Here is a 23,746-nt window from a genome sequence, read left to right as displayed (position 1 = left end):
CCATGTCCCTTAACCCCTTCCCGACGTGTGCCGTACTAGTACGGCGCGCGCCGGGTCCCGGTGCATGGAGAGGGCTCGCGGGCCGAGCCCTCTCCATAGCCGGTAAGTCTTTGCTGCAATTTCTCCGCGATCGCCGCCGGCAATGCTGCCGGCGGCTTCAAAGAGATGGCGCCGCATTGGGCGCCGCCATCTTGTTGTGGATCGCTGCTCCCCGATGACGTCACGGGGAGTGGCGATCCGTCGCCATGGTAACCTCAGGTGTTCTGAACACCCGAGGCTACTTCATTTTAACCCATGTATTACAATGTGCTAATTGCACATAGTAATGCATGGGGAGTAAAATCCACATATACTGCCATACTGTAGTATGGCAGTATATGATAGGATCGATCAGACTACCTAGGGTTAGAGTACCCTAGGGAGTCTGAAAAATAGTAAAAGTAAAAATTAAAAAAAGTTTAAAAAAAAAAATTATAATAAAAAAACCTAAAAATTCAAATCACCCCCCTTTCCCTAGAACTGATATAAAAATAAATAAACAGTAAAAATCATAAACACATTAGGTATCGCCGCGTCCAAAAATGCCTGATCTATCAAAATATGATAATGTTTTTTCACTATGTTTAACCCCGTAACGGAAAATAGCGTCCAAAGTCGAAAATAGCATTTTTTTGCCATTTTGAAAAATATAAAAAAATTAATAAAAAGTGATCAAAAGGTCGCACAGTCCCAAAAATTATAGTAATGAAAACGGCATCAAAATTCGCCAAAAATGACACTATCCACAGCTCTGTACACCAAAGTATGAAAAAGTTATTGTCCCCAGAAGATGGCAAAATAAAAAAAAAATATTTTGTACAGGAGGTTTTAATTTTTTTAAATGTATGAAAACATTATAAAACCTATACAAATTTGGTATCCACGTGATCGTACCGACCCAAAGAATAAAGTAGACATGTCATTTGGGACGCAGAGTGAAAGCTGTAAAATCCAAGCCCACAAGAAAACGTCACAAATGTGTTTTTTCACCATTTTCACTGCATTTGGAATTTTTTTCCCGCTTCCCAGTACACGCCATAGAATATTAAATACCGTCACTATGAAGTGCAATTTGTTACGCAGAAAATAAGCCATAACACAGCTCTTTATGTGGAAAAATAAAAAAGTTATAGATTTTTGAAGTTGGTGAGTGAAAAATGGAAGTGAAAAAACTAAAAAAGGCCAAGTCGTTAAAGGGTTAATCTGGAAAACCTCACTTTTACAGAATTACTATTTAATAAACATATATGTAATTTGAAATGTATTCAATAACAACAAGTTTTAGGCCTGAATAAGGTATTTTTCAATTAGCATTTGAATCTGCTTTTCTATTTCTTTGCAAGAGCACTTTGCAAGTAGAGGGGTTATTTGCAGTGGGATAAAAGCAGCTTTAAAGCTAGACAATATCCCAAGTAAATACTGCATGTAACATATTTCACATTACATATGGTCAGTCACCATGTTTTAGATGTTATATACCATTAGTGTGTCATCTGTCGTACATATCTCCAGCTCCATTCAAATATAATTTCCAATGGATGAACCATAAGGCATATTTGTTGAAGAAATAGTCTCCTATTCTCCCGCATGAGCTCTTGCATCAACAGAAATCCCTAAATTATATATTTAGAGGTAGTCGTCATGTTTTACCATTACTATGTAGTTTCAGTAAGATATAATTGCTACCTCTTAATATATGAGGTTGAGGAGATTGTGCCATGATGCCAGGAGGGTAGACAAGGCAGAAATGTCTTGGCTGACCTATGACCAGAGTATCTTTCTGGTTATTGGTGACAATTCTGGCCATGCATGATGAACACAGGTGAGACACAGAGACAAATTGACTGAGGGAAACATAGGTCAGAAGACATGGTGAATTCCCTAAAGTGGGTTAGGGTGATCCCAGGACTTGATTGCAACTGGGCTGTTCTGGAAATTGAGGAGGTAGTTCCCCAAGATTAACATGTTAGTTGTATAGATTACAGCCATTGGAGCGATGTTTTTGTAATTAATTACATGAGTTGCATTGCATTTTTTATTATTCTATTTGTTTACATTTGACGATCTCCAAATTTAATATCATAACATCATAAATATTCTAGTCTCTCTTATTGACCGGGTGGCATGTGACCACTAGAGCATGATACCTCCCTGATGGGAAATATATCAGTGGTAAAAAAGATCACTGCAATGCCACTGATTGGCTTTAGAAGTCACAAGCCACCCAGGATTGTCATAGTAGCTACAGCACTGGATTACCAAAGTAAAGTTATAATACCCTTGGACTATTATATTACAGTATCTTATTATGTAATCTAAATTGGTGCTTTACATCTGAACTATATTCTTGGAATAATAATATGCAAGTTTTGGTTGAAATGAGAAGCTTTTATTAAAGTGCATTAATTTTCTACAGAAACTGGAAAAAAACAAGGCCAATGCAGATCATGTGTGGTACATTGTGAAGAGTTCTTCTGATCTACATGAGACAAACAACATTTTATGCAACACAACCAATCTCAATTGTACCATTGTCTTGCACAAAGCAATGAAAAGTGTCTTCATATGGACGTGTAATAATGCTGGAGTGTCTCCAGTAAAAGAAATTACCTTCCCTGCCAGAATAGGTTAGTTATAGTCAAGAATTGGTTTATTATACATTAACATAATTCTACATTTTATTTATATTTTCTAAATGTGCTGGTTTGTTTTGCCAATAATTTACTGTATTTAGCTTTTATGTTTTTATGAGCATACTGATCTACCATTACCACTTTACATTGCTGGTAGTGGTTGCAAAGCATTTTTATGGGTTATAAAATGGGTCCATAAATGAGGAAGACAATTGTAAGTATGTAAGACAAATAAATACAATTGATTCTGAGACTGGCACAGGTCTCAGAAATGCTCTGTGGGGATATTTCACCTCCCAGGGCCTTGCAGGGTAGATAGGAGGTTCCTGTGGCAGAGGCTCTCTACCTTCAAGTGGGTTTCTGCCTTGGTAGGGACAGATCAGGGTAAGTTCGCCCCTTCTCTCTGTTCTGTCAGCCTGAACAGGGGTATTTCTTTTGTGAACAGTATTCCAGTTGTGAGTTTTCCTAACAGCATTACTGAGGAGAGGCTGCTGGGGATTTCATTACTGAAGAGAGGATGTGGAGCATTTAATTATTGAGAGGAGGCTGCTGGGGATTTCATTATTGAAGGGAGGCTGCTAGGGATTTCATTACTGAGGGTAGGCTGCTGGCCATTTAATTAGTGCAAGGATGCTGCTGGACATTTAGTGAGGGGCAGCTACATGATATTTAATCAATAAGGGGAAGCTGATGGACAGTTAATTGGTGCAGGGATGCTGCTGGTCATTTAATTAACGGAGGCTGCTGGATATTTCATTAGAGAGGGGAGGCTGTTGCTGGACATTTCATTGCTAAGGGGAGGTTGATGAACATTTCATAAATGAGAGAAGGCTGCTGCTGGACATAGCATTAATAAGGGGAGGCTGTAGGACAGTACATATACAGGGAACATTTCAAGTGTAATGTGCAGGATGGTGAATGCAGCAAGAGTTTAGGTATACGGGACCTAATCCAAAGTTCTCACCAGAGCCCACTGGTTTCTTGTAACACTACTGCTCTTATATGCATCATGGTAGTCAGTAATAGTCTAAAAAGATTTGATTATACAATTAATTAGTTTTACTAATATGATAAATTCATAGATTGTAGCAGAAAATATAACCTTAGCATTATGTTTGCCTTTACAGGAACACCAGTATCTAAAATGCTAGTGTCTTCCAATAATGATACAAGCTTGCAAGTAATGTGGGATCCACCATCTTCAGCTGAAGGTTACCTGTTGGAGTGGTATAAACGTACAGAATTACCTGACTGTGAAATGAATTGGAAAACTGAACAAAAAGGAAGCATGAGCTCAATTCTGCAAGGTAAACTACAGTAGTGTAGACCTCATCTCTTTTATTATTTAGTCCCCATATAAACAAGGACATATCTCATATATGTCCTGCATTCTAGGAGCCATAACTTTAGATCCCTGGCACCTAGAATCTCATATGAATTTAAAATTGTGTTTCTAGATACCAGGGATCCATAAATATTCAGATTTAAAGTGACAATTTTGGGTGCAATTTTTTTACATACAGTATATAAATCAATGCCCTTTAACAGTTATATCTCCAGTTCCTGGCACCTAGAAACAAAATCCTAATTTGATATGAAAGAGGAGATTTTCAGAAAAATTCTGTATCAGGGATCCAATGTTATAGCCCTTTGAAGTGTCTCCCCCCTCTGGCTTCTTAGCCAGCAAGGAGAAGGAGCTGGGTACACAGAAGAGCTTTACACAGCACACAGAAATTTGACCTTATCTGTAGTTAATTATTTTTAAGGGATAACATGAAATATTGTTCATTTTATTAACCCTCACCTAACTAGAACAATCAGAGTACACTTTCTCTCTGTCATATAGTTAGTGATATTTTTTTACGTAATGTAGGGAGAGGATGAATATTAGATTCTTCACCTAATGTGGCTATATATTAAAGGGAACCTATTACTAAGTAGGTCATCTTTTCATGCTTACAGGTTCCCATAGCCTCTGGCATATTGATTAGAAATGCTTTTGTTGTGCATTTGAATAATTCCACTGCTTCTTAGTTGTGTCTTTAATATTATTTGCCTCCCTGTCAGCAGCATGTGGTGGGTCCTTGGATTGGAGGGTAGTTAAAACTGCACAAATCATCTTCTCCTCAATGCCTCCTTTCCACTTTATTTTCCTCCCCCTCCATCAGCCACTGAAATGCACTTTTTCCCCACTTACGTCTGCTCACTGCCACAAGCCATTTTCATTTGAACTGTCCCCCCCCCCCCCCCGTTCTCTGGGACACACCCCACACTATTGACAGTAAGCCCAGTAATGTTAAAGAAACAATTAAAAAGCTGTGATATTATTCAGATGCATAAAAAGGCATTGATATAAACATGTCAGAGGCTATTGGAACCTATCATCATATATCACAAAAATGTCCTTCATGATGACAGGACACTGTGACCCAGAACTTGTTCAAAAAGTTGCATGGAACAGTACACACATTCCTGAATAAAGTTTTTATTTCACACAATCCCTCCATTATACCTGAGTTCCTACTCAAATTCTTATGAGCTGCAGAGGGTTCCATTATTGTGCTGCTAATACCCATCTAAAAGTGACCTTTGTTATCTTATTAGTTGGGTTTAAAGATACAGGCGGTCCCCTACTTAAGGACACCTGACTTACAGACAACCCATAGTTACAGACAAACCCCTCTGACCTCTGGTGAAGCTTTCTGAATAATTTACTATAATCCTAGATTGCAATGATCAGCTGTAAGGTGTCTGTAATGAAGCTTTATTGATAATCCTTGGTCCCATTACAGCAAAAATGTTTAAAGTCCAATTGTCACTGGGGCCAAAAAATTTTTTCTGGATTAACAATTATAAAATATACAGTTTCGACTTACATACAAATTCAACTTAAGAACAAACCTCCGGACCCTATCTTGTACGTAACCCGGGGACTGCCTGTATATAGTTTTTTATTTCAGTTATCATTGTGTAAGAGAGTGTACAATAATACCCAATTTGCATACATACAGGATATTTTCTAACTTTATTTAAAGTCTTGCGACTTTACACCAATAAACTAGGGTAGGGTATGAAATATCCTTTCTAGCTATGCCTCTTTAAAGGACATCTACCACCACATTTAGCGGTGGTAGACTGTCACCAAAGCAATGCTCGTTACCTTAGGGGTTAAGGGCCAGTGTTTCTCCCATCCTTATACAGGTCCGCTACACAGAATAAAGTACTTTATAAAAATATGATAATGAGCCGAAAGAGCTTGGGCCTTCAGCAGCCGAGTACCTCCTGGCTCTGTATGATGATAAAATATGTACACCTTTCATCTTCATCTTTCTGGCCGGCTGCAAGTGCTGCAGACAGCCGGTGATGTCAAATCTTTGATAGCGCGTGAGCAGTACTCCTTGTGCAGCCTGCCAAGCAGCGCTTGTGGCCGGCCTGAATAATGATTATAAAGGAGGTGTGTATATTTTATCATCATACGGAACCAGGAGGAGCTCGTCCCCGATACACTTCTATGGCCTCGCGGCGCCGTACGTGAGCGGTATATGTCCTAACTTTTCTCCGAATACAGCGCTATGTATTCCTATGGAGAGGGGCGGGGGTGAGCTGCGCTCATCCCCTGCTCCTCTCCCCGGCGCTGATGTATATCACAGTACTACGGTACGGCGGGCATACATTGTGTAAATGTGGCCTAAATATGACTGTAACGGCTTGTATCTCGGGTTCTGTAGCTCACAATCGGATAGATTAGATCACTATATTTAAATATGAAGTTATTATATTGGTTCTAGGGTCTATATAACTAGAGATAGCCTGTCTGAATTGACGCTACTCCTCCAGCCTTTAATAGTGACTGATCTAAGCTAATAAATTACTTCTCTGCTCATTTGAGTATGGCTTTGGAGGAGGTTTCTCTTGTAGGTAAATGGGTGATATTTCACACAAAATCGTATTTCATATCCAACCTGAGGGTGCTCGTAGTTAAGTGAGGTAAATGTTGGTAACATTGACATTTTAATGAAAGTCAGGCTACTAGGGAATAAGAAATATCTTTAGCTATCATATATATTGGTTGTATGGTTGTAAATGGTTACTAAGAGTAATCACTAGTGATAGTTCTCCTCCTGTTATTGGGGAAATTCCCAGGCAAACACCTTGTCTGACTTTTAGTTCAAATATATATTGGCACTGTGCTGGTGCCAGAGAATAAAACAAAGCACATGGGTGGCATGCAATACATAAATTCTGTATCTGTTTTTAGTAAAAAAAAAAATCTTGTACATTAAAAGATTTTTTTTCTTTTTCTCTATTTCATGTGAAGCTGGTAGCAGAGCAGAGAGGTTGTCATGTTGCTTTCATTGGAAGTTACAATCTATCGGCTCATCCCTAGACTAGATTAGTTTTATGACATGATGATTATGACATGGCAGCTGTTGTGGTGACCTAATTGGTGACATATTAGTTGCCACACTGTGTTTTCTCATATGAGAAATTATTACTTAGACATTGTGCATTTTGCATTTAATTATTCTCAAAATGCCACGATAATCATTACTAGCAAACTCTTATTTTTCTTTTTCAGACATTGAACCCTTCCAAAGGTACAGTGTAAGATTGTATCCATTATATCAAGACTGTATAGGCATGGCCAGAGAGACTGACGCATACTCTAAAGAAGGAGGTAATCAATTCATTTATAAGATCACATTTCTTTCATAAAATATGGATAATATATATGCAAATGTTTTGATATTATAAATTTCATGTAAACCCGTTCAGAAATGTGAGTTTACAGGAATTTATAAATTACAAAAGTGATTATCCCATTTACAGAAGTACTTTCTGTAGTAAACCAGAAATGAAAGTACCTACCGTAAGTTGATTACTGTATATTTTAGCCATCCACATAGTCAAAAAGTGGCTTTAAGATTATTAAAACATGAGCTGTAGCCTATCCTATTTATAAAATCTCATTTACATGATCAATAATATGCAGTGTGTGTGATAAACTATAACCATGCTATAAGGAAGGCCTATCATTTATATTTTATGCTTTCTTTTGAAGCACCAGACTATTCTCCAGAAATTCGATTGTTAACTGTCAGCAAATCGCAAGCTGTGGTGCAATGGGACCCAATTCCTGTGCAAAAAAGCAATGGATTCATTACCAACTACACTGTTTTTTGGACTGACACAAGTGGAAAAGAGAACAGTAAGCGTTTCACTGCATTTTCCTCCCACAGCATGGAAACACGTGCCTTGGTGGTAAATTTGAAATGGTGTTATAAGTCTGTCATAATCACACATCTGCAGTCCCAAAATGTAGGGTTCATTTCATCAAAGATCTATTTGGATATATCCTCCAGTTATTTCCCAGTTTTCATTTTCATATAACAAATTTGATCATGGTGTAGACCATTGCACACCTATTCTGACTTAAACCCTTAAAGGGAACCTGTCACCAGGGACCTCATATTTCACTAAAGACAGATTGTAAAAGCCCATGACACCAGCAGTGCAAATATGCCTTTCTGCCTTTTCTAAGCATTTGCATTACAATATAAGTGTGTGTTATAACTTACCTTGCTCCCTGACAAAATCCTGGGATAGTCACAGGGGCTGGACTTTGGTTTGGATGCATTTCAAAAAACAACATGTGGCTTGTCTGTGTTACCCACTCCTCAGAGCTTGGCCCCCACCTTTGTGCTCCTGTCTAGCTCCACCTCCTGCTTCTTCTCAGAGGTCACAGCCTGGTCAGCCTGACATCAGTGAGGGAGGAACAGAGCTGTACAGGAGCACAAACATGGAGACAGCCTGCAGCTCAGACAAGTCACATGCTGTTTTTTGAAATGCATCCAAACCAAAGTCCAGCCTCTGTGACTACCCCAGGATTTTGTCGGGATGTAACGAAGAGTAAGTTATAACACACAATTATATTGTAATGCAAATGTTTAGAAAAGGCAGAAAGGCATATTTGCACTGCAGGTGTCATGGGCTTTTACAATCTGTCTTTAGTGAAAAATGAGGTCCCTGGTGACAGGTTCCCTTTAATGACCAAGAGCAAAAAATCTATGTCTAGGTCGGCATCTAGTTTGTGCACCTGGACGTACATTTTCATCCAGAACTACGTTCACTGTGACAACTTTCAATTATGACAGCAGTGTGGGTGCCCGGATGTATGCAGCAGTCGGTCTCCTGCGATAGCCATGATCCCAGCTGTTTAATCCTTTAAACCCACACCTGTTAGGGGGTGGCAACGATCGTCTCTAGGGCAGCCCTCTGCAGCAGCACAATGATAGATTGGACCTGTCAATGTGCGTGTCAGCCTATGCATCTTCATCAACTGACTCTGTGATACACTGCCATACAACAGTATGGCAGTGTATTACTTTCAACAAGCAATCAAATGAATCAAATTAAAAAAAAAGTCCCCTAAAGTGAACACCGTGCTCATCCAACCAAATAAAAAAAGCAATAAAAAGTAATCAGAATGTCGCATTTAAACCACAATGATTCGAATAAAAAATTAAATCTCATTCTGCAAAAAATAAGCCCTAGTACAGGTCAAACAACAAAAAATCTAGATGTTACGCCACAAAAACAAGTGATTTTTCTCTTCAAATGCATTTTTTTTTCTGCAAAATTGTTCAAACATAAAAAAGCTATACAAATGGGATACCGCTGTAATCGTTCTGACCACAGAAAATAAATAACAATATATATGCTGTAAGGTGTATAAAAGAAAAAATAAAAGTAAAAATTCAGTATCAGAATAGAATTTATTTTTGATTTCCTGCTAAAAAAGTTAATAAAATATTATCTATGGGCCAAAATAGTGTTACTATAGTTTCCATGCCAAATGGGGTCACGATTTAGGGGTTTCTCTTGTTCTGGTATTTTATAGGCTCAGCAAATGCCATTAGCACCTGAAATTTGTTTCAGCAAAATTTGGCCTCCAAAAGTGTGATGGCGCTCCTTCCCTTCTGCATTCTGTTATGGGCTCATGATGTGGTTTACATCCACATGTGGGATTTTCCCATACCCGAAAGAAATTGCCAAACAAAATATGAGATGTGTTTTCTCATTAGATCCTGCATGAACATGTACATTTTAGAGCTTAATAAACATTTTATTGTGAAAAATTAAAAATTCCATTTATAACTTCCATTTTTTTTAAATTATGGTACATGTTTGATGCTTAACTCCTTTACGACCAGGCCCTTTTTTGTTTTTTCATTTCCATTTTTTACTCCCCACCATCAAAAATCTATAACGTTCTTATTTTTACACATAAAGAGCTGTGTAACGGCATGTTTCTGCGTAACAAATTGCACTTCACAGTAACGATATTCAATATTCCATGCTGTGTACTAGGAAGCGGGGAAAAAAATTCTGTTAAATTGGTGAAAAACAGCATTTGCGCTGTTTTCTTGTGGGCTTGGATTTTAAGAATTTCACTGTGCGCCCTCACCATGCACCCGCAGCCACGTCATGGGTCGGTAAAGGGTTAAACGGTTAACAAGCTTAACAAGGACTGTTCTGAATAGTTTGAGGACAGGACAGGCAGTACGGGATCGGAGTGAGGAACGGAATCGAGGTCACAACGGGAAATCAGGCTTTCTCTCAGCCATAGAGCACAAAGATCCAGCAGGGGACAAAGGAGGGGGCTGGGAATTTATCAGGGAAGGCGGCCGGTTAGCAGCAATTATCAGCGCGCTGGGACTTTAAATCTTACAGGGCTGGCGCGCGCACGCCCTGGGAGGGGGGTGCGCGCATGACGAGCCGCAGAAGATGCCACTGGAACCTGGCGAGGTGAGACAGGCAGCGGGCGCAGCACGCCACACAGAGGTACACGGGGGCACCCGTGACATATCCCTGGCCACCTTCCTTCTAAAATCAACTTTGCTAATAAGCCAGAAGGGCTACCCAAGCCCCTCTCTAATCTAAATTTACAGGCTGTTACAGTGTCTCACCCCTTCCTCCCTGCTCCCAGAGCACTTGTGCAGTGAGCACTTCAAAGTGAGTTTTGCCTTTAACAAATTGCTGTTCAAGCCCAGATATGCACAGATATCCAGTGGGCTGGTGAGCTGAAGGGGCCACTTCCTGGGAAGCTATCCAGTGATAATGGTATGAACATTGTGTGAGGTGTTCACATTCACAGGTCCCAACCTCCAGCTTTGCTCTGCCCCACTCCATAATTGCCCTGGATTTCTGTGTCCTCGGACCTCCTAAGCATCTGGCTCCTGCAGAGATAATGGCTGAGTGATATGTACTGGCTTCTGCCAGAAGCAGGCGATTAAACGAACCCAAAGCAAAATATGTAAACATAAAGATAGTTATATTCTTTATTGAAATTGAGTTCTAAAAATAATAACAGACAAACACATAATTAATAAGTCACACTAAATATGAAAAACAGATGGTAGCAAAGGACATAGACTCAGCACCAAGACTGGCAATGAACAAACGCTAGGTGTCAGTGTTGTACCTAGTCAAATGATATGCAACAACTACATGTCAATGGTCTGCAAATGGGGGAGCTAGGAAAACCTGGGCAGAGGAGCAAATCCTAAATGAACTATCCAAAATAGAGATAAATGTAATCCTATCAAAGCAGGGGCGTAACTAGGAGAGGCTGGGCCCCATAGAAGATTTCTTCATGGGGCCCCCCTTCCCCCCCAAAAATATATACATATTTAGGTAGCATTCACATAAACGTGTGCGCACCCGGCTATAACGTGGCAGGTACATGTCTGGCACGCTGGAGAGGTGATAACGGGCCACCGTCCCTTCTCCATAGAGAATAGAGCCACATGGTCGTTCTTACAGCCATAGATACGCTCTCTTTCTTTTGCGGCCACAGCTCGAAACAGTAAGTACTCGTTGTGCTCGCCGTACCGAGCCCCTATGAGGGAAGTATATACGGCAGCAAATTTGCAGCCAGATATACGACCCTCACACGTTCTTTCTACACTCATATATACACACCTTTATATACTTATATGCACACAGAAATTTCTACACTCATATACTCGCACCTACTGTATACAAGTATACACACACATTTATGCACTCTGTTACAGTGTATATACAAACTCATAAAGTATATACACACATACTGTATAAAAAATCACACATACTGCATACACATTATATATTATATATATATATATATATATATTAAACACACATACAGTATATACTGACCATATATACACGTACATGCAGTATAAAAACGCCATATACACACATGCGGCATATACATACAGAATATACACACATGCAGCATGTACACACACATACGGGAAATACACAGACACATTCAGTATATAGAGCATATACATACATACCATATACACAGCATATGCAAAAACACACATACATCATATATGTACATATACAGGCAGTCCCCGGGTTACATACAAGATAGGGTCGGTAGGTTTGTTCTTAAGTTGAATTTGTATGTAAGTCGGAACTTTATATTTTATCATTGTAATCCCAGCCAGAACTTTTTTGGTCTCTGTGGCAATTGGATTTTAAAAATGTTGGGTTGTCATATTAACACTAAAGCTTCATTACAGACACCTGTGATAACTGTTTCAGCTGATCATTGTAGCCTAGGACTAAAGAACAATAAATTACCAATATCCAGAGGTCCGTTTGTAACTAGGGGTCGTATGTAAGTCGAGTGTTCTTAAGTAGGGGACTGCCTGTATTTAAATGTGCACATATATATGTTTATATAAAAATGTGTGTGTAGAAATACAGTAGATGCATATAAACACATATACACAGTATATACTCAAGGAAAATACAAACAACACACACAATATATAATCACGAATACAGGCAGCACTCCAAGACGTCCAGTATTAGGTGAAAAAAATGTTCTTCTTTATTCCATGTTTGAAAAAGGCTCCTAGCGAGCCGAAATGTCGATGTACTTTGTTGTACTTTTTAATGCTTTTGGAATGATTTGAAGAACCTAGAATATAAGACATTTTCAGTTGTTTCACACTTTTTTGTTAAGTATATAATTCCTATGTTAATTCAAAGTTTTGATGCCTTCAGAGTGAATCTACAATTTTTATAGTCATGAAAATACAGAAAACTCTTTGAATGAGAAGTTGTGGTTGTGTCTAAACTTTTGGTCTGTACTATATATATCTACATATTGTGGGTTATTGTTCCTTGTGGAAATGTATAAAATTTAATACTAATATTTTACATTGTTTTAGGCTCAACTGTAAATGGCTCAACAGCAACATATAACATCACAGACTTGATCCCATCAACCACATATCAAGTGTTTCTTATGAGTTCATCATCTGGAGGAAGTGTGAATGGGACTGCACTGATGCTTCATACTGCTAATTTAGGTAAGTAAGATGTTGAAAGAATTTGCACCCTTGACTACTACGATTATCCTACAATTTAGAAAGAGACAGATCTGACCTCATGCTCCTATCCATGCTTCTATTCGGTAATTGTTCAGCGAATGTGTTGCAGAAGAAATTGTATTATTCATATAATGTGTTTACATTATTCATTTATCCACTATCCAGATAATGAAGACATCAATATGTTGCTCCTGATTTTCCTTCTATTTGGATTATTTATTATTGTTTCCATGATAACCTGCATCCTAAAACATGACAGGTAAATCCAGGAATTTATAAAACAATAATTTTAAGAAGTTATTTGATCTGTTTTGTCTGCACACTAGTGTTAGTGATATTTGTTTTAAGGGAATGTAATAATTTTAAAGTTTTATTAACAGTTAAATCATACAATACTAAAAACGCTCTATTTAAAGTTTACTTCTGTTTTTTTGTGTGTCCTGTAAGCTTACTAAATATGGTATCTCTTGCTTTCTTTTACAATAACAGGGTTAAAAGTCGGTTCTGGCCTGTTGTCCCAGATCCTGCCAACAGTCAAATGGGAAAGTTGACCGCCTTCTTAAAAGAGGTGAGATCATCAATTTTGTTCCAGTACTTTACAAATAAATGTTAAAGCGGTATTCCAGGAATCAGCATAATTCAAATACAAATGAGTCAGTAAAATATAAGCAAATATGTAATTAGTTGTTATTCAAATTGTGCTCCCCTTAGCAGAAAATTGCTGTTGACATACACTGTATTGGAGAATTAAAATGCTACTGATCCTTTAATCAGTCCGTTGGCGACCATCTTGGTTATAATTTTACCTACTTTAGAGAGGCTATAAAATTTTGTGAATCATAAAATCAAACTATTTAAGCTCCATTTTATACCTAATGACATTGAGTTTTGTTATATTCATTTATTTATATCATTATGGGTTTATGTATCAAATGTTCATAATCCCGGAATACCCCTTTAAATCTTCACGATACAGTAATTATTAAACACAATACTATAAAAGTTCCAATCTTCAGTGTGGGTATGCAGTCTTCAACATTTTGTAGCGGGGTCAGTTTTAATGTGACAAAGTCCAGAGACACAGACAGGCTTGACGGCAGAAATGCGGTTTCCTTGCGGCTTTTATTGGCAGCCAAAACAATGCAGCTTTACAGGCAAGTAAAATAAAACAAAGCGGGGAAACAAAAACGGGCTCGTCTGAGCACTACCTGTACATCAGCAGGTCCCTCTCTAGCAAAGCAGCGTACTCACAGCGGCTAGTGACACACGGCTGGCAAGCCTTCCAGAGCAATGTCTCTCACACAGAGCTCCAGCCCAGTATGCAGCTCTGGGATAAAACCCCTTCTCCCAGCTGCACTTGGTAATTAGGGCTGTGTAGTCTCTGATCAGTGCATTAACCCTTTACCCCAGGTATGGAAGTAACCTGAAAGGAATATATACACCATCTATTACCTTTCCAGCCACTGTCCTACATACCCTCCCCCTCTGCTCAGACCTGTGGGGAGGAGCACTTTGTGCCCCTAGAGAGTGGACACGGGACAACGCATCAGCATTACCTTGCTTAGACCCTGGGCGGTGTTCTACATAGAACTTATAGTCCTGCAAGGCTAAAAACCACCTGGTTACCCTGGCATTTTTCCCTTTATTCTGAGCCATCCATTTTAAGGGAGAATGATCCATCACCAACCTGAACTGTCTCCCTAGTAGGTAATATCTTAGGGACTCAATGGCCCACTTAAGCGCAAGACATTCCCTCTCAATGATGGCATAATTCTTTTCTGCAGAAGACAATTTCCTACTCAGATAAACAACAGGATGTTCTTCTCCATTGACTATCTGGGAGAGGACAGCTCCCAAGCCGACATTAGAGGCATCTGCCTGGACCACAAATTCTTCTCTGAAATTTGGGGCTATCAACACTGGCCTTTTGCACAACATCTCCTTTAACTGTTGGAACGCTTTGTCTGCCTTCTCATCCCACTTGACCATAGCAGATTTTGACCCTTTGGTAAGGTCTGTGAGGGGTGCTGCAATTGTGGCAAAGTTTGGCACAAACCTTCTATAATACCCGGCTATTCCTAAAAAAGCCTTTACCTGCTTTTTTGAAACAGGTTTAGGCCAATTTCTTATAGCCTCAACCTTATCCATTTGGGGCTTAATGACACCTCGCCCAATGGTATATCCCAAATATCTGGCTTCCTCCAGGGCTATGGCACATTTTTTTGGGTTAGCTGTCAAGCCCGCCTCTCGAATTGAGTTTAACACCCTTTGGACCTTTTTTAAATGCGACTCCCAGTCTGGGCTAAAAACAACCACATCGTCCAAATATGCAGACGCATACTCCTTGTGAGGCTGTAAAATAAGGTCCATCAATCTTTGAAATGTAGCCGGCGCACCATGCAGGCCAAAGGGGAGAACTACATATTGGAAATGACCATCAGGCGTGGAAAATGCTGTTTTCTCCTTCGCCGCTTTAGCCTTTGGTCAGATCCAAAGTAGTAATGTATCTTGCCGGACCTAATCTTTCAATCAATTCGTCTACTCGTGGCATAGGATAGGCGTCAAATTTTGAAACTTCATTTAACTTTCTAAAGTCATTGCAGAACCTAAGACTGCCATCAGGATTGGGAATCAGAACTATGGGGCTTGACCAACCACTGTTAGACTTCTCTATAACCCCCAGAGACAACATTTTTCCCACCTCCTCTGAAATAGTCTGTCTTTGAGCCTCTGGTACCCTATAAGGTCTCAACTGTACCTTTTGGCCTGGCTCTGTCACTGTGTCGTGCTGTATGACATTGGTCCGCCCTGGCAGGTCAGAAAAAGCCTCTCTATTTCTCTGTAGGAACTCCTTGACCTCTTGTACCTGTACTGCAGACAAGGCTTCTGATATGTGGACTGCTGGTAGTTCATGACTAGGTGAATCTCTAGGCCAACTTCCAGCAGTCAGCACCTCTCTGTCTTTCCAAGGCTTGAGCAAGTTCACATGGTAAATTTGGAGTGGCTTTCTTTTCCCTGGTTGATACACCCTATAGTTTACCTCACTTAGTTTTTCCCGAATCTCATAGGGGCCTTGCCACTTTGCCAAAAATTTGCTTTCAACTGTCGGCACAAGCACTAACACACGGTCACCGGGTTGAAAGGACCTGACTTTTGCAGACTTATTGTACACCCTAGCTTGAGCTTCTTGAGCCTGCAACATGTGCTCTTTCACAATGGGCATTATGGCGGCCATCCTTTCCTGCATTTCACTCACATGTTCAATAAGGCTACGGTGTGGTGTGCGTTCCTGTTCCCAGGTATCCTTGGCTATATCCAATAGCCCCCTGGGGTGTCTACCGTATAACAATTCAAATGGGGAAAACCCTGTGGATGCCTGTGGCACCTCCCTTATAGAGAACATCAAGTAGGGCAAAAGGCGGTCCCAGTTTTTCCCATCTTTGTCAATTACCTTCCGGAGCATCCCCTTTAAGGTTCTATTAAACCTTTCAACCAGACCGTCTGTCTGTGGGTGATATACAGACGTACGTAATTGGGCAATATTTAGGAGATGACACAGCTCTTTGGTGACCTTTGACATAAACGGTGTCCCTTGGTCGGTTAGTATCTCTTTAGGGATCCCCGTTCGAGTGAACATTTGGAATAGTTCCCTTGCTATTGCTTTTGAAGGTGTTTCTGAGAGGGATGGCCTCGGGATAGCGTGTGGCATAGTCAAGTACGACCAAAATATGCTGGTGCCCCCTGGCAGACTTAGGAAGGGGCCCAACCAAATCCATAGCTATGCGCTCAAAGGGTATTTCAATTATGGGTAGTGGGATCAGCGGACTACGGAAGTGTGGTCTAGGGGTGTGTATTTGACACTCTGGGCAAGACTGGCAGAAGTCCTCTATTGCCTTATAGATACCGGGCCAAAAGAACCTCCGCTCTATACGTTCCCTGGTCTTTTCTGCCCCCAGGTGCCCACCCAGTACATGTGAATGGCCCAGCTCCAATACCAAGCGTATGTGGGACTGTGGTACCACAAGTTGCTCCACAACCTCAGAGTCGGTTTTCTTAACTCTATACAGCAAATCATTATTTACCATAAAATGTGGATACACCAACTCTCTACCTGGTTCTTGGGAAACACCATTGATCACCTTTACATTCTTCCAGGCATTAGCTAGGTTGGGGTCCCTCAACTGTTCTGTACCAAAGTTTCCCTTTGCAATTTGTAGGGCAGAGAACTCAGTCTCAGGCGAAGTTTCCTCTGAGTCTCCAGCGAGGACCTCTAAAGGAAAGTTCTCCATTTCCCTTGGTGCTTCTGTTACCGTGTTTGAAAGTTTACACAGATTTTTCACATTTTGATTTGACCTACACACCTTAGCTTGCTTATTTTCCCACAGGTTCCAAAACAGAGGAAAATCACACCCCAGTATGACTTGGTGCATCAAGTCTTTAACCACGCCCACTTCATGCCTCACTGACCCACATGGAGTCTCCAGTTTCACAAAGGCTGTGGGATAGTCTTTTGAATCACCATGTATACACACCACTCCCATCCAGCGGGTCTGAACTTGGTCAGGGTCGACCAGGCTGGCATGCAACAAAGTCACTAGACTTCCCGAGTCCAGCAGGGCCATTACATGACGCCCTCCAATTTGACTGGGCACACTTGCCGCTCACTTACAATGTCTTTTTGGGCAGCATATGAGGGCCTTGCAAAATAAGACCTGCGCCTGCCCAAATCGCAGTCCATGGGTTCAGTTAGTTCTGGACAACTTGCAGCAACATGTCCTAAACCACGCCAGCAAACTATCTGTGCCCGAGCACCAGGCACCGTTTCCCTTCGGGGATTTGATAGTCTTTTGGCTTGGCCCTCTGAGGGGACACCACCCTCTTTAACAGACAGTCTCATCCCTTTAACAATAGGAACAGTCTTACCACTGGATGGTTTTCTTTTGTTCCCAGGGTTACGCACATCCTGCAGGTACTCTTCTGTAGTGGTGAACCTCTCAACTGCAGAAACCAAATCATCAATGCTTTTAGGATTCGTATATCCAAGGCCACGCTGCATCCTCACTGGTAGGGCGCGGATAAAACAATCAGAGACCACACGGTCCACAATCTGGTCTGTGGAGAGGGCTTCCGGCTGCAACCACTTGTTGGTGAGATTGTAGAGGTCATACATCTGAGACCGTACAGGCTTTTCAGGATCATATTCCCAGTTGTAGACACGCTGGGCTCGGACAGCCAAGGTAACCCCTAGCCTAGCCAGGATTTCCCCTTTCAGCTTTGCATAAACTTTTGCATCCTGCACTCGCAGGTCAAAGTAGGCTTTTTGGGGTTCTCCTGACAAAAATGGGGCCAACACATCCGCCCACTGGTCCTGGGGTAGACTCTCTCTCTCGGCAATCCTTTCAAAGGTACCCAGATACGCCTCAATGTCATCTTCCGGAGTCATCTTTCTTAGAGTCTTTTGCACCAAATGGCGTGGCATAGACTGCAATGCTGAAGCTGTCACTTGTCTCTCAGCCAAGACTTGTAACTGCTGCTGGAGGGACTGGTTCAGCTGCTGTTGCTCTCTCACCGATGTCTGGTGTATCTTTACTGCTTCCTCATGCACTTGTCGCTGCAGAGCGTTTGCCTGTTGGAGGTTGATGTTGGATTGCACCAGCTGCTTTATAAGCTCCTCCATGTTTAGTCAGGCCTTTGTCTGTAGCAACCGTCCCTTTAAGAGTACTGTCTCTTTAAGAAACTGCCCGCACCCTCCACCAAGATGTAGCGGGGTCAGTTTTAATGTGACAAAGTCCAGAGACACACATAGAGAACATGGCACACACCAAACTGGTTTTCTTTAATTTTTTTATTTTTAGCGTTTTCAATGTATAATTCACACAGTGGAGCCTTCACCGTAGAAATTGAACAAAAGTTATATAATTCTATACAGATCAGAGGTAATATACGACGTTTCGGTCATCACGACCTTTGTCAAGCATGATCTGGCAATGTCTGCAGTAGTAGGTAGGAGAGTGGTGAGGCAGCCTCACCACTCTCCTACCTACTACTGCAGACATTGCCAGATCATGCTTGACAAAGGTCGTGATGACCGAAACGTCGTATATTACCTCTGATCTGTATAGAATTATATAACTTTTGTTCAATTTCTACGGTGAAGCCTCCACTGTGTGAATTATACATTGAAAACGCTAAAAATAAAAAAATTAAAGAAAACCAGTTTGGTGTGTGCCATGTTCTCTATGTGGATTATGGATGGACTGAGAATCCTACATTGAGCACCACCCATACATGGTGTGCGGTCACTATTGTTTCTACGTGTAAAGTCCAGAGACACAGACAGGCTTGACGGCAGAAATGCGGTTTCCTTGCGGCTTTTATTGGCAGCCAAAACAATGCAGCTTTACAGGCAAGTAAAATAAAACAAAGCGGGGAAACAAAAACGGGCTCGTCTGAGCACTACCTGTACATCAGCAGGTCCCTCTCTAGCAAAGCAGCGTACTCACAGCGGCTAGTGACACACGGCTGGCAAGCCTTCCAGAGCAATGTCTCTCACACAGAGCTCCAGCCCAGTATGCAGCCCTGGGATAAAACCCCTTCTCCCAGCTGCACTTGGTAATTAGGGCTGTGTAGTCTCTGATCAGTGCATTAACCCTTTACCCCAGGTATGGAAGTAACCTGAAAGGAATATATACACCATCTATTACCTTTCCAGCCACTGTCCTACAATTTATATTAAAAAATATGATCCTTCCAAATCTGATTTGAATTAATCTCTCAATTTTCACTACTGTTTTTTTTAACTTTTGAAAAACTCTTCAGAAAGTAAACTCTGCAATTGCTACTGGAGTCCCAATGTTATGCAACTTCATACGGCTTTTGTATTCAGGGAGCATTCAGAAAGCTCCTTTGAGAAAATCGCCAGTGGAGTCAATAAGAACCATGAATTGTTCCTAATACCCCACCCCCCACTTTCGTGCAACGTCCATGCCAAGTGGAGCGTGGAGGGGCAAGAAGGGGGGCGTGCCCAGCAAAAGAGTGGGCCAGTGCGGGGCAGGACGCACAACCTATAGCCTTCTCCAGGAACAGGCACAGGGTATAGCACATTTTGTGCCTCATGATAGATCTCTTACACATCTAGGATGGGCGGGGGGAACATCTTGTTTACATTCAAATTGTAGATATGTTTCAAGTAACTAATGTTTTTTTTTTGTAGACACCCAAGATGACTTTTAAAACCTGTGACATTTCTCAAATTATCACAAGTGAACTCAACATAATGGAAGGGTGTCAAATGAAGAATGCACCCTTGGGAAATAAAATCAATGATACCCTTTTTGATGATTATGGACATGCATACAATAAACAAATTTCACCTGAAGAAGATCCAAATAAGTCAAGGTATTATGTCAACGTTGACACTGTCCAGTATGCCAAGGTGATCACAGGGGGTTACCGTGAACAGAGTCCTCCAACTTCAGTCTATGTGAGATCTGACTCCACACAACCTCTTATCTGTGATGTATCACCCAGCCCCCAGAATTATGAGAACACATGGTTTCATTTCAATAACCATGAAGACAGTGTATTTATGGTAGAGGGTGAAAATATGCAGGACTTTCCTCTTCTAAATGCTTTGCAGCTCCACCAGGATTGAGGTTCATTCAACTTGCTTCATAAACCAGGGACATATTTGGTAATATACTTGATATGCACACAACCAGCTGCATTTTTCCCAAATCATATAAAGTAAGAACTGTTTTACACCACAGCATGGACAAGCATTTTCTCAGTTATTCTAACATTAAGGTTCACACCTTCTAACTAATGAACTAAAGTTCATATTATTGTATAAAAGTGGCCACATTAAATGAAGGACAATCTAATGTATATGCAGATGTTCTGATTCTCCTGTGTCAGCAGATGTCAAGGGAAAGAAGGGGCTTAGATGCTGGATTTTAACATGGTGAGGTATCTGATTAGGATACCATGCACACTTGTGTGCATATGTATGGGGGAGTCAAAAGCAAACAGTGTTGCTTGTTAAGTTGCTTGTTCAGCATGTGGAATAATAATTGATGACATCATCAATTTTCCAAAAAAATATATTTCTAAGGCTGCTTTCACACAATAGTGTGTAGCGCATAGAGCGCATAGAGATGAGTTTCCACCTCAAAGCCTGCACACCTGCACAGGATGGGAGTCCTTCTATTATACAGAAATATGATGCAAGGACTTCCCGTCCAGTAGAACGGTAGTTCTGCCAAATGAATTCCAGCCTCTAGATATGCAAAGCTGGTACAGACATTCATAAACAGACTTGATGGTGCCATTGCAGCTAAAGGTGATCCTACAAAGTATTGAGGGGCGAAATACATATCATATCACACTTTTATTTTTTTAAATTGCGAGAGCATGTATGATTTTCTTTACACTGTACAAATCCTTGATACTCTGTATCTATGTGTATCCCATAAATATCAGTAAAAATTAAAGGAAATCTACCATCATAATCTAGCATGATACACTAGGAACACATATTCATAGATCCAGACACTGTGACAGTGGTAATCTTCTTATATTTGTTATCTATGGCTTCCTTCCTTCTAAATACACTTTTGGAATTATGAGCCCCTCAGTGCTGCAGCTTCACAGGCTGTTACAATGAACAGAACATATCTCACCTTCTCCCTGCTCTTTCCATCCTTCATCTGCCTGTGTAATCTAACAGCAGCCGAAAGTGTTGGGGGACGGGAGAGCTGCCCTGCTCATTGGAAGAACCCTTCTGGCTAATTAGCATAATTTTAAAAGTAGATGGTACCTGGTGGATGGTAGATTTTCTTTAAAGCTTGTGGCTGTAACAATCAAACCTTAGAACTTAGGAACCAAGAGGTCTGAATCCTTTTTGCAACCCTGCATATGTATGAATATGTTTGGATATGTTCAGTCTTCTGCACAATAAATGCGAACAGTGCGTAATTCCTATGGATTACATTGTTTCATCTTTATCAACCCTTTGTATTATTGTCAACAGCTTGTCCTAGTTCTATTGTGCACTTTATTCCTTTATAATATCTGTATTGCCTATAAGTTAAATAAGTGATATTCGTAGTAGTAGTTGTTATGTTGTAAGTAATTTTACAGTAAGTGTTTTTTTTTTACATTTTATATTGCATTTCAAATCTACTGTATAAGCTAAAGTATATATCACTAATATGAATGTGAAGTATATTTACAGAAATAAAATTATTTGGGTTATATGAGAAATCTTTTTAATTTTAGTTGTTTAATGTAATTTATTTTATTGTAAATCAGACCTTGTTGTTGTTCAACTGCCAAATATGTTTAATTTAAAAGGATAACGTTGAAAGGGATGCAAACTTATATATTGCATTAGTGTCAGGATTCAGGGTTAGTGGACCCACTGTACCACTGCGGACGATGACATAAGCTGACACCTGGGAGCGGCATATAAGTGGCACCTGGTTTTGGCCAGACCCCACTGCAAAGCAGGGTGGACTTGCTGCGTCATTCTACCACCAAGTCTCTCCATAGGCATGACTTTGTACGCGGTGGTGGCCAAGGTGAAGTACAGAGTCATGAGGCAGAATAGTGGTCGAGACAGCGCGGCAGCGCAGGATCAACGTCAGAGGCTGAGCTGGAGGCTAGGCCAGGGAGCAAAGGAATATAGTCAGAAACAGAACCTGGTTCACAAAGGGAATTCAGTAAACAATCGCTAGGCATAGGGAACAAGCTTTTTCTCAGGCACAAGGCACAAAGATCCGGCGGGGCATGATGGAAGAGGCTGGCTATTTATTAGATGGCTAGGTGCCAATTAGTGGTGTGCTGGCCCTTTCAATCTCGAGAAGCCGATGAACATGTGCCCTAGGATGCGAGGACATGAGCGCTGGATCATGGAAGACAGTGCTGGATCGAGGACAGGTGAGTGAGTGGGCACAGAGATGCACATGGTGCGCCTGCGACCCTAGAGGAGGGTATATATCATTCATGTGTGGTTTTGTGTATAAAAACATTTAAAAAAACACACTAAATCCATGGCAAGATTTTTCTCTAAAGGTAGTATTTTTGGCATATAGGGCTTCTACACATATTTTGGAATTGCCCCAGTCTGAACATTTTTGAAACACTGTCAGATGGATTATTGCTCTGGTCTTCATAATCCCCCTGTCCAATTCCCCATACCATTAGATCATTATACTGCACTTCCAAAATACTAGAAGGGGGGTGTCCTAAAGGGGTCCCCACATATGGACTTTTCTGTGCAGAGGGTGTATTACTCTTTTAATACTCTTTTGAATGCTCGGGTGAAGATGCTGATCAGCTATCTCCTGTCTATATATCTGTCATGTATTTGTCTAGTTATCTATCTCCTATAATTTGTCTATTTCCTGTATTTATATCTATCTTTTGTATATTTATATATCTTCTATTTATGTATTTGCCTATCTATCTCCTTTCTATTATGTATCATAGAAGTTTGAAGAAAACGTGCAGCACTCCGTTTGTGGTAAAAAATGCATGTGGTCCTTTTATTCCATCACATATAACAATAGCGACATTTCGGCTCAAGAAAGCCTTTTTCGACTTTTTCTTGAGCCGAAACATCGCTATTGTTATATGTGATGGAATAAAAGGACCACATGCATTTTTTACCACAAA

The 23,746-nt window shown here is 40.6% G+C and overlaps 1 protein-coding gene across 1 annotated transcript in view; it reads left to right on the top strand.

Annotated features, from left to right (window-relative positions):
• The window catches only part of CSF3R (colony stimulating factor 3 receptor), a 56,712-nt gene extending 34,671 nt beyond the window's left edge, over positions 1-22,041 (top strand). The window contains exons 10-17 of the mRNA XM_072136799.1: positions 2,456-2,666; positions 3,800-3,979; positions 7,252-7,350; positions 7,735-7,881; positions 12,908-13,048; positions 13,235-13,328; positions 13,559-13,637; positions 20,283-22,041. Coding sequence (XP_071992900.1) covers positions 2,456-2,666; positions 3,800-3,979; positions 7,252-7,350; positions 7,735-7,881; positions 12,908-13,048; positions 13,235-13,328; positions 13,559-13,637; positions 20,283-20,723 — 1,392 coding nt within the window. The 3' untranslated portion in view covers positions 20,724-22,041. The remainder of the gene's footprint in view (positions 1-2,455; positions 2,667-3,799; positions 3,980-7,251; positions 7,351-7,734; positions 7,882-12,907; positions 13,049-13,234; positions 13,329-13,558; positions 13,638-20,282) is intronic.
• Positions 22,042-23,746: the final 1,705 nt, after the last annotated feature.

The sequence above is a fragment of the Engystomops pustulosus genome, chromosome 2 (genome assembly GCF_040894005.1).
Source record: "Engystomops pustulosus chromosome 2, aEngPut4.maternal, whole genome shotgun sequence".
In the NCBI taxonomy this organism is placed as follows: domain Eukaryota; kingdom Metazoa; phylum Chordata; class Amphibia; order Anura; family Leptodactylidae; genus Engystomops; species Engystomops pustulosus.
The sequence above is the reverse complement of the archived record's forward strand: the minus strand, read 5'-3'. Positions and strand labels throughout refer to the sequence as shown.